Source organism: Heterocephalus glaber, unplaced genomic scaffold (genome assembly GCF_053883595.1).
Source record: "Heterocephalus glaber isolate CG9 unplaced genomic scaffold, H.glaber_assembly_v1.0 deba00001504, whole genome shotgun sequence".
NCBI classification, from domain to species: Eukaryota; Metazoa; Chordata; class Mammalia; order Rodentia; family Bathyergidae; genus Heterocephalus; species Heterocephalus glaber.
This window is the reverse complement of record NW_028258324.1, coordinates 35,242,345-35,258,375: the sequence shown is the minus strand read 5'-3', so window position 1 is coordinate 35,258,375 and position 16,031 is coordinate 35,242,345. Positions and strand designations below refer to the sequence as shown.

Here is a 16,031-nt window from a genome sequence, read left to right as displayed (position 1 = left end):
GCAAAATTACTGAGACTAAGAAAATACATATTTAAAATGTTAGATGCTTATCATTTTTATGTCTACTGTGAGTAAAGCATTTTGTTCATGCCCATGTAGATCTGATCATATCATTTCCCTACTTGAAATTATTCACTGGCTTTCCACTGCCTTAAGAATTAACTCTAAACTCTTCAACATAATATAAGGTTCTCCCATAATCATCTCTCATCATTAATCCTCTTCTACTCTAAACCAAGCCCTAATAGACTTCAGTTCTGTAAATATGCTATATTCCCGTGCTGGCCTCCATTCTTCTAGTATGAAGTTCATCTTGCATAGAATATTTAGAACATTCCTTCCTCTCTTTTTTCCTTCAGTGTGTAAATATTATTTCTTCTAAGAGCCCATCTGTGACACATGGACTAGTATAGATCAATCAATTTAATGTTCCTGGAGATATTTTGAGACTAGAATATGTCAAGACTGAAGATGAAAACTAACATGACGAGAATGGTCTACTAGGGGTACAAAAACAAAAGGCCTGGGACTGCTTACCTTTTAAAGTGCTTATTAATTAGCAGTAAGCATATTTGTAGTTTAAGCCAGTCATTAACAAATGACAACTCTTGGACCAAACCAGCCAGCTCCCCGTTTTTGTAAATAGTTTTATTGGAATATAGCTGATCAGTAGTTTAACATTAATCCATGATTGCAAAGTTCAGCAAGAGCTGCAACAAAGGCCACGTGGCTCAGAAAGCCTAAATAATTTACTATCCAAATAAGTGAGCTGACTCCTGAGTCTAGGCCATTGATAACTGGGTTTTGTTATTTATGGTCAAAAGTGTCTTGTGTTTGGATGTTCTTTTGTTTTCCCTGCTACAAACACTCCTCTGACTCTACTGTTGTTACTTGTATACCTTCCCTTCCATGCTTCTTTTTCCATTTGCATGGAAGCTCCAAGAAGTACTAGCACTAATATTATGTGCCTATCCTTAACATTGGATCTGATAAATAGAAGGCATTTAAATATTGTTGACCAGGCAAGTAAATGAATGAATGTTCATATTTGATACTTAATAAATATTCACGAAAAACTAAAATGTACATTAGGTATTCTGAGTGATACAAGAATATAAGTTCTGAATGGCTTTAAGATCAGATTTATGAAATAAAGATCTAAGCTTTAAAAAATAATAATTTCTGGAACAAGACAGGATGCTCTTGTACATATATAAATAAATACTTCTATAGTAAATGCACACATTGATAAAAAAAAATCCTTATTTTGATTTTTGATCAGACCAAGAGGTATGAAACTACATGTACTCTGCTCTACTTAGGAGAAAGGGCACCCTGACACAAAACCATTCCATTTTATGGACCACTGAAACTGGGAGATTATCATAGGTTTTTAGAATCAGATCCCAGGATCCTTCGATTGACATTTCTTATTTTTACTTTATTCATTATCTTTGTTGGGATTACTGTTAAGAAATAATGATAAATACAACATTATTACTTATGAACCTGGTATCCAGGAATCAGCCTAATAGAACACAATCAGCTCTGAGAGAGAGTCCCTCAGGATGCTGAAAGACTGACAATGGTGATAAATTCCAAGATGGTCTACTTTATAGAACTAAATACTCCAATGACAGTTTGGAATAAAACACACAGTATACTTAAGCTGCTAAAAAGATTAGTTTCATTTTAACATCTTCTAATTTGATATACAGCTATGAATGGATTTCAACCTCCAAATCAGTTTTAATAATAATAATGGATAGATTCAGTCTAATCCACATATGCACCATACTATTGCCCTAATCCCTATTCTAAATGAAAATAGGCCTAACCAATAGTAAACTGCATAGTTCCTGCTTCTGCTGCATCTTTATTCCTTTCCTTTAACAGCTTTCCAATAACCTATTAGATGTCTTTAATCACTATACAGTTTTTACATTTAAATTCATATTCACAATAAAAGAAATAAAATGTAGAACTTTCTGAAAGTTATGTAAATTTATGATTATGTATTAAACATTGATATTGCACTTTATGATGTGTTTCTAAGAATTGTTATGTTATTATTAAATGAAAACAGAAATAGAAATGTGCCATAATAAAACAAGGTAACTACTTATCTTTTCTGTTTTCTCTCCTATATTTATCTTCTTGGTCCCTTACAGGAGTTTAGTCACAAGGATAAGAATAGGAGAGAAATCTCAGAGAAAGAAAATTTAGTTTGAATATAGCTATGGAACCAACAGTCATCACTTCATAAAATCTGCATCAACTTACCCACGTTTGATGTGCAATTCTTTGTCCTTGCCTTTATCCTTTTCTCTTTTCTCTTTATCTCTGCCTTTACGTCGATCTCTATCCCAGGACCTACTACGGGTTCTTCTGTGACTGGACCTTTCACTGCTTCGACTATGGGAACGTGGATGAGGTCTTGACCTGGACCTATAGTAAGTAGATTTTATTAAATAAAATTAGGAAATATTTCTCATTTACAAAATTATTTGAAAAAAATGTAGCTTTAGTTATGAACTCAAAAATTAATTTCAGGAAGCAAGCATCTGAATATGATTCTTTATGAATAAGTACTCAGTTAAAATTATATGAAGAAACATATGTTGTAAAAAACTACTTTGCAAGGGCTGGGGATTTAGCTAAGTGGTGCCTCACCTTCCTTGCAAGTGCAAGGTCCTGGGTTCGATTCCCAGTACCAGGAAAAAAAAACTTTGCAAAAAACTAAGGATCAATCAAAAAGTGTTTACAAGTGAGTCTGTTTTCCTACTTGTAATTGTTTTCATTTGTTTTGTTTTGTATGGAGTCTCACTATGTTGCCCTGGCTCTCCTTGAATCCTGGGCTTTAAAGCGATCCTCCTGCCTCAGCTTCTCAAGTAGCAAAACTACAGTTCATGCTACCCTGAACAGAAATTCGTGAAAGGTATAAAAGTTCTAATCAAATCTTAATGATTAAAGTCTCGTGAGATAATATAACAAATCAAATGTATTTAATTAATATCCTAATCTATAAGGATAGAGGTTTTCCCTATCCCTCTAATCTCTCCTTCTTATCTAGTCAACCATATTTCTTATTTCTAATTGTTTCAATAAAGTTATTCATCCTTACCAATCCAGCTATTCTTTGTACAAAATGATAGCATTAGTTAGGTATCTCAGTTACTTTTCTTGTTGCTGAGATAAAATACCTGAAATCCACAATTAAAGGAGGAAACGTTTATTTTGGCTCAGTTTGTAGAGGTTTCAGTTTATAGTTGGCTGGCTCCAAGGCTCCAAGGCAGGGTGGCATGGTAGAGCAGGTAAGCAGAAGGGAGCAACCAGCAAGCGACAATAACTGACCCTCTTTCTGCCCCTTTCATCTTAAGAAGCCTACCCACCCAGGGTGGGGCAGCCTTAATCTTAGCATCACCCCCTGAATCAATCCCAGCATTACATCCTTGATCCCAGCAACACACATCCTAGATCCAGACACCTCCAAAAAGGCCCACGTACAACTGCATGAGATTTGGGGGGACATCTAGATACAACCCATCACAGTAGGACACATTATATGGTAAGAAATGTTAATCTCAGGTCCTGGTTAATAGTATTAACAAGAAAACTTCTACCAGAATGACAACTGTCAAGGACCAGAGAAGAATTAAGCCCTAATTGACCTCCTCTGTGAGCACAAAGGAGAAAGGCTGCACTCAGGGATGACTGCATATTGCATATAAGGGAAAACTTAAGACAGCTGAGGTTGTTTACCAGAGAATGCACTAATGGATATTGGAAACCAGATGAATCTTGTGTTACTTTGATTGCTTGTGCCTGTGTTTGGGTGAGCAAAAACAGGGAGAGCAACAGGCTCTGGGCTACTCTGCCTACTAGTGGTATGAACCCCAGGGGTACCCACATGTTAAGCTGATTTATTCATCCTCTTTTGCCCCCTGGGTCAGGGAGGAACAAAGTGATGGGTCTAGGTCCTGGAGCAAGGCTGTCTGGGTGAGCTGGCTACAGTTGGCACCCCAAGCACAGACCTGAGCCCGGGGTTGGCCACAGGTGGCGCCCCAGTGTGGGCCCTGAGCCCTTGGTCCCCTGCAGACAATTGTACAGATAACTGCTTAAAACAACTACATGAAGGTACTAGAGAATGACCTAAAGCATGGAGATTCTACAGGGAGCCAACCCGTGGAAATAGGAAACAGCAATGAGAAAACTGCCAATTTTATCAGCTTCTACTCAGAGCAACCCCATGTCTGTGGCATATATGAGGTGGATTAAAATATCCAGTACATGTTTAAATTTTTAAAATTTATTTCAGTAAAAGATGCACTGTTATTAATCCTCCTCAAAGTGCTCCCCCTTACTTCTAATACACTTATCCCATCATTGTTCCTACTTTCTGAAGCAGTTCTCGAAGTTGTCTTTCATGTGTTACAGGATGTGATTAAAAAGCACAGTGAATACTGCTGCTGCATGCCATCCAATGGAAAGGCTGGCTCTTAAAAACATTATAGTGGGGCCAGGGATTTAGCTCAGTGGTTCCAACGCCTGCCGTGCAAGCGCAAGCTCCCAAGTTCAATCCCCGGTAACAACAACAACAAAAAAAACATTATAGTGGTCAGTGGTCCTTTATTCACCAGATCTGACACTGTGTGAATTCTGGCTCTTCTCCAAAGTCAAAATGATCATAAAAGGTAAATACTTTGAATTGATTCAAGACATGTAGCAGCCACAACAACTACCATAAAAGGAAGTACAGAAAAGTAAACCAAGAACATTTTTTTAGATAAAATGAATATAATAATTAAAGGCAGGACTACTTTATAATAAGTTGCAAAGAAATGTCTTCTGAAGAGAAAACAGCAGATGGAAATTAATCTTTTGAAAGGAATGAAAACCACTAGGAAGACTAAATATATGGATGAAAACCACAATGTTTACTTTTCCCTATTTAAAATACAAATAAAAATTGCAATGTGCCACTGGGGGGTTTATAAATGGAGGTACATATAATTTCAGGAATATATTCTATACCTGTTACAGAATAAAATATGGGTTAAGAAAATAGGCCTATATTTTTACAATACTGTATTTTCCTCTGCATTTCTTGCAGAGTAAAATAGTAACTCTAAGTACAGCAAAATGGTAAGAGCATATATTGTAACTCTTAGAGCAATTATTTTTTTAAAAAAATAAGTATAGCAAAAAATCTCATAGATGAAATTAAAAGGAATGTTTGGGTTTTTTTCTGGTACCAGGGATTGAACTCAGGACCTTGCACTTGCAAGGCAGGCACAGCGCTGCCACTGAGCTAAATCCCTGGCCCAGGAATTCTTAAAAATATTCACTAATTCAGAAAGAGGATGAAAAGAAAATACAAAATAAAACCAAAAAATGGAGAAAACATAAAATATATAGTGAAATATTAGACTTGAATCTAATATCAATGAATATGTTAAATATGGAAGTAAGTAAAAGTACTTTGTCAGATGAATTAAAATCCCACAGACAACTATACACTACCTACAAACGAACTATAATTTGCAAATACAGATAGGCTGAAAATAAATGGCTAAATTTACATCATGCAAACTGTAAACCTAGTAAAGTGAAAGTGAATATATTAATACAACTTAAATTAGACCTCAGAAACTAAAATTATCACTCAAAATAAAGATACTTCAGAATAATCAAAGGATCGATCCACAGCCAGAAATGACACAGAATGTACAAAAGAGTTAAATTAAACAGTAAGACAGAAAAGAAACAGATATATAGAAACTACACTTTTAATTAATTCATGGGTCAAGTAAGAAACTAATAAGCAAATTAGAAAATATTTTAACCCGAATGACAATAACACAACATATGAGAATCTGTGAGCTAGAGCTAAAGCAATTCTTAAGAAGAAAATTTATAGCTTTAAATACTTATATTACAAAAAAAAAAATCAATTACTTCAGGTTTCACCTTGGGCCAGTTACAAAAAGCCAGGCATAGTGACACATGCCTATAATCCCAACACTCTAGGAGGCTGAGGCAAAAGGATCAAAAGTTCACGCCCAGTCCCAGCAACTAAGTGACTTTCAAAAAATATAAAGGGCCGGAAATGTGGCTCATGGGAAAAACCTTGAATTCAATCCCTAGCACCACACATTAAAAAAAAAAAGCTACCAAAAAAAGAGCAAAGTAAACCCAATATAATTGACAGAAAAGCAAGAATGAGTGAAACAGAAAACAGTAAAGAAAATTAACAAAATCAGAATCTGGTAGTATAAAAATCAATAAAATTGATAAATAGCTAGCTAGAACAATCAAACAAAAAGAAAAGACCAAATACAAATTACCAAAGAATAGAGCACATGGATGGAGAAATTGTAAGAACTAATACTGATACATAATCATAGGTAAGTCTCGAGGAGAATTAGATGGGTTTCAGCAGTGTGCTCTCTTCCATCCCTAATAGGTTCATTTAATGAATGAAGAGCAATACTGGACCATAAACTCACAAACACTGTTTTTAAATGTGATTTTGAGAATTTATAGTACTTACTGCTAGAAATATCATTATTAGTTAATTATCTTCTTGTCATACAAAAATGAATTTTCCATCATTTTCATTCCAAATTTCTTTGACTACTTTTCTTAATTATGACATAACCATCTTTGCATAGCAAAGCTTTATATTATGGCTTATTGTCTTTATAGATGTTATCCCCTTCGTTCTGAATCAATCTTATATGTTAGGTATATTGAGACACTGATTATAAAGACATTGATTAAAATCTTTGAGCAATAATCAGTCAAAACTGTTCTGATAAGAAAATAATACTAATAAAACTAGTGGGAGTCTCTTGGGACTTCAGTCATTATGTATAGCTAATGTGATAGAAATAAACACTATATTATCTTACAAATAAACAATATATTAACGGTTCTACATTGTTAGGTTCAAAATATAATTCTGGCAAATACTGTGAAAATGCACAGTAATAAAAGACAAGTAAACAAAGATTGTCATTACATAATGGTTAAGGGAAGAGTTCAACAAAAAGATGTAACAATCATAAGTGTATATACACCTAAAGCTAAAGAACTCAGTTCATAAAACAGACATTATTAGATCTAAAGTGAGAGAAAAGATCCAGTACAATAACAGTAGAGAATCCAATATCATGTCTTCATCAATGAACATATCATGTAGAGAGAAAAGAGTTAAACAGTTTAGATCAACTGGACTTAACATGTTTATACAAAACATTTCATCAACACATGGAATATTCTCTCGAACAGGCATACATCAGGTCATAAAAAAGTTCTCAACAAATTCAAAAAACTCCAAGTCATACCACAAATCTTTTCAGACTTCAATGAAATAAAATTAGAAATGAACAACAAAAGAAAGTTTAGAAACTATGCAAATGCATGCAGTCTTAACAACATGCTACTGAACAGCAGATCACTGAGGAAATTAAAAGGGAAATTTTTTAAAATTTTGAAACAAAAAAAAGAAACACAACATACCAAAACTCATAGGCTACTATGAGGAAAGTTCATAACAATAATTGCCTATGTCAAAAAAAAAATAAAAAGATTTCAAAACACCTAATGATGCATCATAAAGGCCTAGGAAAGCAAGAACAAAATGAAGCCAAAATTAATAGGAAAAAAATCAAGAGAATAAACAAAATAGACTATAAATACAATAAAAAGATCAACGCATTAAAGAGTTGATGTTTGAAAAGACAAAATGGACAAACCTTTACCAGACTAAGAAAAAATAGAGAACCAAATAAATTTATTAAAAAGAGGTGAAATGGAAATATTACAATTGGTATTGCAGAAACACAAAAGCTTGCTGGAAACAATATAAACAATTACATGCAAACAAATTAGAATACCTATCGGATGTGGATAAATTTCTAGACTACCAAAACTAAACCCCAGAGATGTAGAAAACCCAAACAGATTAATAACAAGGAGTGACACTAAATCAGAAATAAACTCTCCCAACAAAGAAAAGTTCAGGACTAGGTAGCTTCACTGCTGCATTCTGCATTAACTTCTGAGGAAGAAATGGTGCCAATTCTTCTCACACTATTCCAAAGAACTGAAAGGGAAGACAGCCTTCCAAACTCATTCTCCAAGGCCAGCCTTACCCTGATACTGAAACCAGATGAGGATATAACTAAGAAAACTGTAGAAAAACATCTTTAATGAACATAAACATAAAATTTTTCAACAAAATACTAAGAAATTGAATCCAACAGCACATTTGAAAGATCATTCACATAATCAGGTTACATTTTTCCCAGGTATGTGAGGATGGTTCAATGTGTGGAAATCAATGAAGATATCAAATCAACAAAATGAAGAATAAAAATCATATGATCATCTCAATAGTTAGAGAAAAAGCATTTGATAAAATTCAACATCCCTTTTGGATAAAAACAATATTATATTATATTATATTAGTTATATTCCCACAATTTACATCATACCAAATGGGGAGAGGCTCAAAATGATTCCTCTAACATCTGGAATAAGAAGACAAGATGTCCACTCTCACTGATCTCATTCAACACAGTACTAGAAATCTTAGCCAATACAATCAGGCAAGAGAAAGAAATACTAAAAGGCATACATATACAAAGGGAAAAAAGTCTAAGTACTCCTATCTGTGATGACAGAAACATAAGGTCTCTACCAAAAAACTATTAAAATTAATGAATCCATTCAGTAATGTTGGAGGATATGAAATCAATATATAAAACTCAGTAGTATATTTAATACCCAATAATGAGGTTTCTGAGAAAGAAATCATGAAAGTAATCAGGTTAACAACAGTTACCCAAAAAACCTAGAAATAAATTTAGCCAAGGAAGTGAAAGACCTTTACAATAAAAACTACAAAACATCATTGAAAGGCTGGGGATTTAGCTCAGTGGTATGGCCACCTGCCTTGCAAGTGCAAGGTCCTGAGTTTGATCCCTGGTACAAAAAAAAATCATTGAAAGAAATTAGGGAAGACTCAAAAAAATGCAAAGACCTCACATGTTTAAGGATTGAAAGACTTAATATTGCTAAAATATCTATAGTTCCCAAAGCAATATATAGATCCCAATGCAATTTCCATCAAAACACCACTAACATTCTTAACAAAGTTAGAAAAACAATCCTAAAGTTTATAGGGAAGCACAAAAAATATTAAATAGCAAAAGCAATTTTCAATTAAAAAATACTGGAAGCATCATAATACCTGATATCTAGATGTTCTACAGAGCCAAAGTAACCAAAACAGCAAGAAACTGGCATAAAAATATACACAGACCAATGGAACAGACTAGAGATCTCAGAAATATACCCCATCTATAGCCAAATGGTTCTGAACAAAGGCACAAAAAATTCATTGGAGACAAGGCAGCCTCTTCAATAAACATGGAAACTGAATATGCAAAAGACTGAAACAGGATCACTGCCTTTCACCCTGTACAAAATTCAACTCAAAATAAATCAAAGACTAAAATGTAAGACCTGAAACTACTAGATAAAAATATATAGTGGAAACACTTTATGACAAGAGGCATAGGGAATTATTTCTTTGGATATGACATCAAAAGTGCAAGAAATAAATACACCAACAGACAACGGGATTCCATCAAACTAAAAACCCACACAGCAGCAACAACAACAAAAATCTTCAAAGTGAAAACACAAGCTAGAGAATGGAAGAAAATATTTGCCAACTCTGACAAAAATTAATATCCAGAATAAAGAATTCAAAAACCTTCATAAAAACCAAATGAGCAAATGCTCTGGATACTTCTCAAAAGAAGACAAGCAAATGACCAACAAGTATCAAATATGCTCAATACCATGAGACATCAAGGAAATGAAAATCAAGTCACAATAAGATTATCATCTCATATCATTGCTCATTATTTGCCCTGTGTCTTCTCATAAGTAATCCATGTCATTCTAGAATAGTCTCCTACAAATGATGCTAGTATAGTTCAATAAACTAGAAGAGCAGTACAGTAGCAGATTTATAGGTCAAGTCACCTATAGCATCAAACATAAAGTAATAGACTTTAAAATATCAAAATATACAATATAAAATACTAACCCTCCCCGCATGGCTTAATGTTCATTATTTTAATCTTTACACTGTAGGCCTCTTAATCTTCCTAAAAGGGTGCAAGTAGCAAAATGTGACTCGAGAACATACATGGGAGAAAAGACTGCAAATGCAAAAATGGGCAAAACAAAAGGTATTAAAGGCTGTTAAAAAGGACTATAAAATAAGCACAGATACATAGTGAGTTAACTACTGATTTTTTAGTTGTCATAAGAATCAGTTTACACAATTTTGAATAAGACTCATACCCTAGATATATGAACAATGCAATTTACCTCATTAAGTAGCTTTAATCACAAATTTGAAGGGTCCCCTTCAGGAAAAAGAAAAAAAAAAAACAGACTAAAAAGATTTCCAAACAAAAAAGGCCAAACAAACTATATTAAAATTTAAGATGTTATCTGTCCCTGGTTCCTTAAATATCTTTCTGATAAATCACTCTAGAAGTCTCTAGAGTACAAAGCCAATATGGAGATATATTATAAGCAAAGAACCATTTGATAAAAAATGTGGCACTCTAGAACACACAATATATAAGCAATAAATGGACAGCAAGATGTCCTATTATAGCAGATAAATGCTTTCAATATCTACAGAATAAGAAGAATCACCATAACATCTCTACATAAAATGAATTACTGCCCTCAAAAACCAATTTCTCAACTTTCTTAATTGGCTAATAGGTTCTCAACACATGTAATCAAAACAAATATCCTAATATTGTGTCTTTCAAAAAAAATAGCTAGTATACTTCAAATAATCTCTTGAGTCCTAAAAAGACTGCATTTACCATAAAATAAAACTGTAATTAAAATGAAAGGAAATAATTACATACTGAATAAAAACTAACATGGATTCCATGTTAGGAAGAGACTGTGAACATGAGTATTTAATTTTATTCCCTACCAAAACTCAATTAAAGCTATGACAAGGGGAATATTTGGGGGGGGGGCAGGTACTGGGGATCAAACTCAAGACCTGGTGCTTGTGAGACAGGCACAGTGCCGCTGAGGCTAAATCCCTGGCCCGTAACAAGAAGAATTTTTTTAAAGTACCTATACTCTAGGAAAGAGATGCACTTTGGCAAAGGAGGTAGTCATTGGTGGCTTGGTGGTAAAGAAAAACTAGTTTTAAAAAAAGTCCTGAAGTTCACACCTCTACAAAAACAAGATCATATCAAAAGATCTGAAAATAGACCTAGCTACTACTATAAAATCACCCATTTATTTTGAAAATTCCACTTTACTAAATAGTACAGTGCCATTTAAGAAACCTTATAGGCCACCCAACACCTTCAGTACATCCACAGAATTGTCTATAATTGCTGATTCAGGAAAATCATGCATTCATCATGAGCAAAAAAAGAATCCAACAGCCAGTCAAAGCAACTATAAGAAAAGAAACATGAAGAATAAAACACTTTTCAGGAAAAAATGCAAATATGCCCCATTAAAAAATCATGAAGCAGAAAAGACTAGAAGATAACACTCCAACACGAATTAAACAGAAAAGCAAGCAATACAGAAAATCAGAGCAGAAGTGTATAAACAACAGAAAGATATGAAATGACTGCTCACTGATTTAGGAAAGAAACTAAAGAGAAAACCTTTCAGAAATGACACTAAATTACAAGGTACTCAAAGAGAACATGACTGAGCATATAATAAGAGACACAGACACTAGTGATGAGAAAAAGCCAAGTAAAACCAAAAGAGTGGCAGGAAGGGTCAGAAAAAAGTAATAGGAACAAGAGACAGATAATGAACATTCAACTTAGGAGAATATTACAATCATAATCCAAGAACACTCCTAGAAGTAAAGGCATCTACATGTAGATAGAGTCCACTGTGTAACTGGGAAACTAATAATAATTATCTCTGAGATATGTCCTAATAAACTTATCACACATTTGAGGAAAAAAAGAATACTTCAATCAAGTCATTAACAAAGAGTCAAGCAGCCAACACTCTTGTCAGCTACAAAACATACAGAAAATAATGGCTTTAATTTTCCAGAGGGGCTCCCTGAGAGGAGAAAATGTGTGTTTGCAATATTATATCCAGCCAAACTATCTTTCAATAATCAAAGCTAAAATTCTAGCCACATGGTAGGCTAGACAGGATGATCCCCAGTCCAAGACAAGTTTGGGCAATTTAGCAAGCCCTCTTTCAAAAATGAATGTTAAAAAGGAAAGCAAGTTAGTGGCAGAGTGCTTACCAATCATGGCACAAAGCCCTAGGTTCAGAAAAAAAACAAAACAATCAAGCGGGCCGGGGATTTAGCTCAGTGATTCTGCCACCTGCCTCACAAGCACAAGGTCCTGAGTTGGATCCCTGGTACCAAACAAACAAAAATCAAGCTACAGAAAACCATGCTAACAATTTATGTTACTGTACATGCTGATAAAGTCAAGAAAATGCCACAATTCCTAGGTAAATCACTTAATGTATAATTAAGAGAATGTAATTTAATGAGCTGATAATTAAATGGAATTCATCCAAAAAAGGAAAGAGTAGGAAAAAAATAGATTGGATAAATAGGAAAAAACAATGAACAATATGGTAGATTACATCCAAATATATCAGCAATTACCAAGCATAACTGAACTAAATACAAATGAAATAAAAAAAGATTGTCAGACTGAAAAAAGCAATCTATAGGAAATCTTCAAAATGAACACTTTCAAAAATTTTATTGGTACATTTTAGATATACATAATGATAACATTCATCTTAGGGAATTTGTACCTGTACATGATATGCAAACTGAACACTTTAAACACAAAAACAAAGAAAGACTGACCATGTAAGTATGGAAAAAATATGCAGGCAATAACAAAAAGAAAGATGATGAAACTATCCCAATATCAGATAAAGTAGACTCCAAAATAAAGACTTCGAAATAAAGAAACTTCATGATGATAAGGTCAATTAAGAACATATATAACAATTCTGAATTTGTAAACACGCAATAACAGAACCTGAAAATAAATAAAGTGAAGGTGATAAAGCTTAAAGGCAGAATTCTGGTTATATATGTGTTTGTAGCTATCTTGATAAATGAAAAATAAGCAACTTTTTAAAAGAAAATTTTAAAATTAAGAGAAGACTTAGAACAAATGCTTAAATTCACCTATACAGCTATACCTCAAAATGTGGAATACTCATTGGCAAGAAGTTTATCTATAATATTTCTTAAATCACATGGTGGGCCATAAAGATAATCTCCAATATATCTGAAAGACAGAAAGCATTCTACCTACACCGGAACTAAGAAAACAATAAACAAAGCACAACTAGAATAGTTTCCAAATGCGTGGAAACTAAATAATATACATCTATATAATCCATGAGGAAGAAACCACAGTGGGTATTTTTTAAATATCTGAACTAAATACAAGGCAAAATATGACAATATAGCTAAACCCCAACTCAGGAAAATTTACAAAGCTAATTGCACACGAGAAAAGAATAAAAGCTAAAAGTAAGTGATATAAGCACCTATCTTAAGGAGTTAGAAAAATAACAGAAAACTGAAATTCAACATAGATGAAAGGAAAATGAAGAACAAAAATTAATGAAGCAGAAGATCAAGACAGCAGTTGATTTTTCAAAAAGTATTAATAAAGTTGATAAGCTGTCAGTGAAGATAATAAAACTAGAAAAAGTACAAATAAAATAATACATATTGTAGGTAAATAATGAGTATTGGAGTTTCACTCTCTGGCTAAAAGACTATGAAAATAACCCACCAGAAACAACTAAACAAGCAGACAAAATGTATGAAACAACTATTTCAGACCCTGTACAACAGGCAGCACAGGATGGTGATCCCGCGCTACCCAAAGGAAACAAAGGAACCATAGGAATGCCCCCAGCTTACTGCCTTGAGAAAGTTTCCAGGCAATGGAGCATGAGGAGGGAAATTAAAGCCTGGTGGATTTGCTAGGTTAAGGAGAGAACAGAGAACTTAAGGAAGGCCGAGGCAGCAGTATTTGGAAAGCTCTATACCAAAGAGGAGGAATAAGGAAGAGGAAAACAGAAAAGCTGCAGTGGGGAACTTCTGATAAGTTCTTATCTTTAAATATGTGAGGTAAAATTCCATAGAGCCAGGGAAAAAAATATAAGGGAAAAGAGTAAAATTCCTAAACATCATCCAGGGAGAGAAAGTGTTTCTATCAGCCAAATTAAAAACATTTCCAACATAAGGCATTAACACTAGAGTACTATTACTCGAGCTAAATTAGTCATCTAATAAATGTACTCTGGATTTATCTTTTGTTTGTTTGTGTTTTTGTTTGGTACCGGGGATCCAACTCAGGACCTTGTGTTTGCGAGGCAGGCATGGTGCCACTGAGCTAAATCCCCAGCCCACTCTGGATATATCTTAACAAAATCTAAAAGTCTTGGATTAATAAACCTCAAGTACATGATAATTTGAAACTTTATTTATAAATACAATATTTGAAAGTTACCATAAAAATCACAATGGGGTTGAGGAATTACTCTAATGGCAGAAAGCTTGCCTAGCAAAAAAATCACAATGAATATGGGGTATAGCTCAACAGTAAAATGTTTGCCTGACATACGCAAGGCCCTGAGTTTGATCTCCAATATTACCCCATCCCATCCCACCCCCCCTCAAAATCATGATTTTTTGCTAGTTTTTCAGTCCAATCCACATAAACCTAATGTACCTGAAACCTTGTATGAAAGACTACTTCAAATACACCCACCAACAAAATATCTCTTTGGAGAAATTACAGGCCTTCTAAATTTTAAGTAAGATGAATTAAGCAAGTTAAATGTTTTTCAGCTCTGGTTACTTATTGACCCTTATTTGCCTCAGAGAAATCTGTTTAGATCAATACAGCTGCCAAATATTCTAAACTGCAAAACCAACATAAGCTGTCCTCACTAGGGACAGAGGGTCAAGGCTCTAGTGGTTGCAGATCAAGCATTTGTAAACAGGAATGGTTTGTATATTCCTAATATGTAATTCCCTATTTATATTGCCCAGTTGAAATATTTATCACAATTCCAGACATATACATCAAGTTTCACTACTGTTAACAAAATTTAAAGCTAGTAAATAAAAACCAAAACCAATCTGTCATTTTCTATAATATGCATAACAATGTGCTAGTTTAGTATAGCTTTCATTTAGTATGTTTACAGAGCCACACATTTTCCCTTGTAATTTCCAAGAATCTGTGTATTAAGAAGCATTGCCAGCTGTATTCGCGTGACTTTAATTCTCTATATTTAAACAAATAAGTTGTTATCAACTCTTTTTGGTGTTATGGAGAGTTTTTCCTGTTGAAGGCCATTGTTTTGTTTTGACTTAGAGAAAGCTGAATTGAAAAGTTCAGAGGTCACAGAGAAAATGAATAATAAAACTGAAATCGGAATCCAGGTCTGTGGAGATCCTTTCAACTATCACACAATGGCAGTAAGATCTGATTGCAGTATCACTTTCAAATAAAATCTATAAAACAGAAAATAAGTACACAGACTCAATTCTGAAATATTATCAAGATTTAACACTACTTTGTTGTAGTAGATCCATTTAACTAAGTATTGGAATTCTCATTATTACAAATTCCTAGTAATCATCTCTTCAGTCTCTCCTCTTTTAAGAAAAAATATTAAAAGTTGGAATTGGGAAAAGGAAAAAAGGAAAAGAAAAATGTAGAATGCCGGTGCTTCCCCGACTAAAAAAAAACATATAACCCACCCACTATGCCAAAGGTTAAGTCATTTAGTCAAGTTCAAAGATCTTCAAAGACTTCTTAGATCCAGATAAGCCCATATGTTACCAAATTCTGTGAAAAAGCTATTACTTTCCAATCTGTTTCTCAGGTTTAAGATACAGAACACACAGATGCTTGGCA

The 16,031-nt window shown here is 33.8% G+C and overlaps 1 protein-coding gene across 11 annotated transcripts in view; it reads right to left on the bottom strand.

Moving 5' to 3' along the window:
• The window catches only part of Rsrc1 (arginine and serine rich coiled-coil 1), a 399,395-nt gene that overhangs the window by 306,023 nt on the left and 77,341 nt on the right, over positions 1-16,031 (bottom strand). For 10 of the 11 annotated variants that reach the window (XM_087186424.1, XM_087186428.1, XM_087186430.1 and 7 more), the window contains one exon: positions 2,284-2,448. The exons of the other annotated variant lie outside the window; for it this stretch is intronic. In XM_087186424.1, the coding sequence (XP_087042550.1) occupies positions 2,284-2,448 (165 nt within the window). The remainder of the gene's footprint in view (positions 1-2,283; positions 2,449-16,031) is intronic. 11 annotated transcript variants of the gene reach the window in all.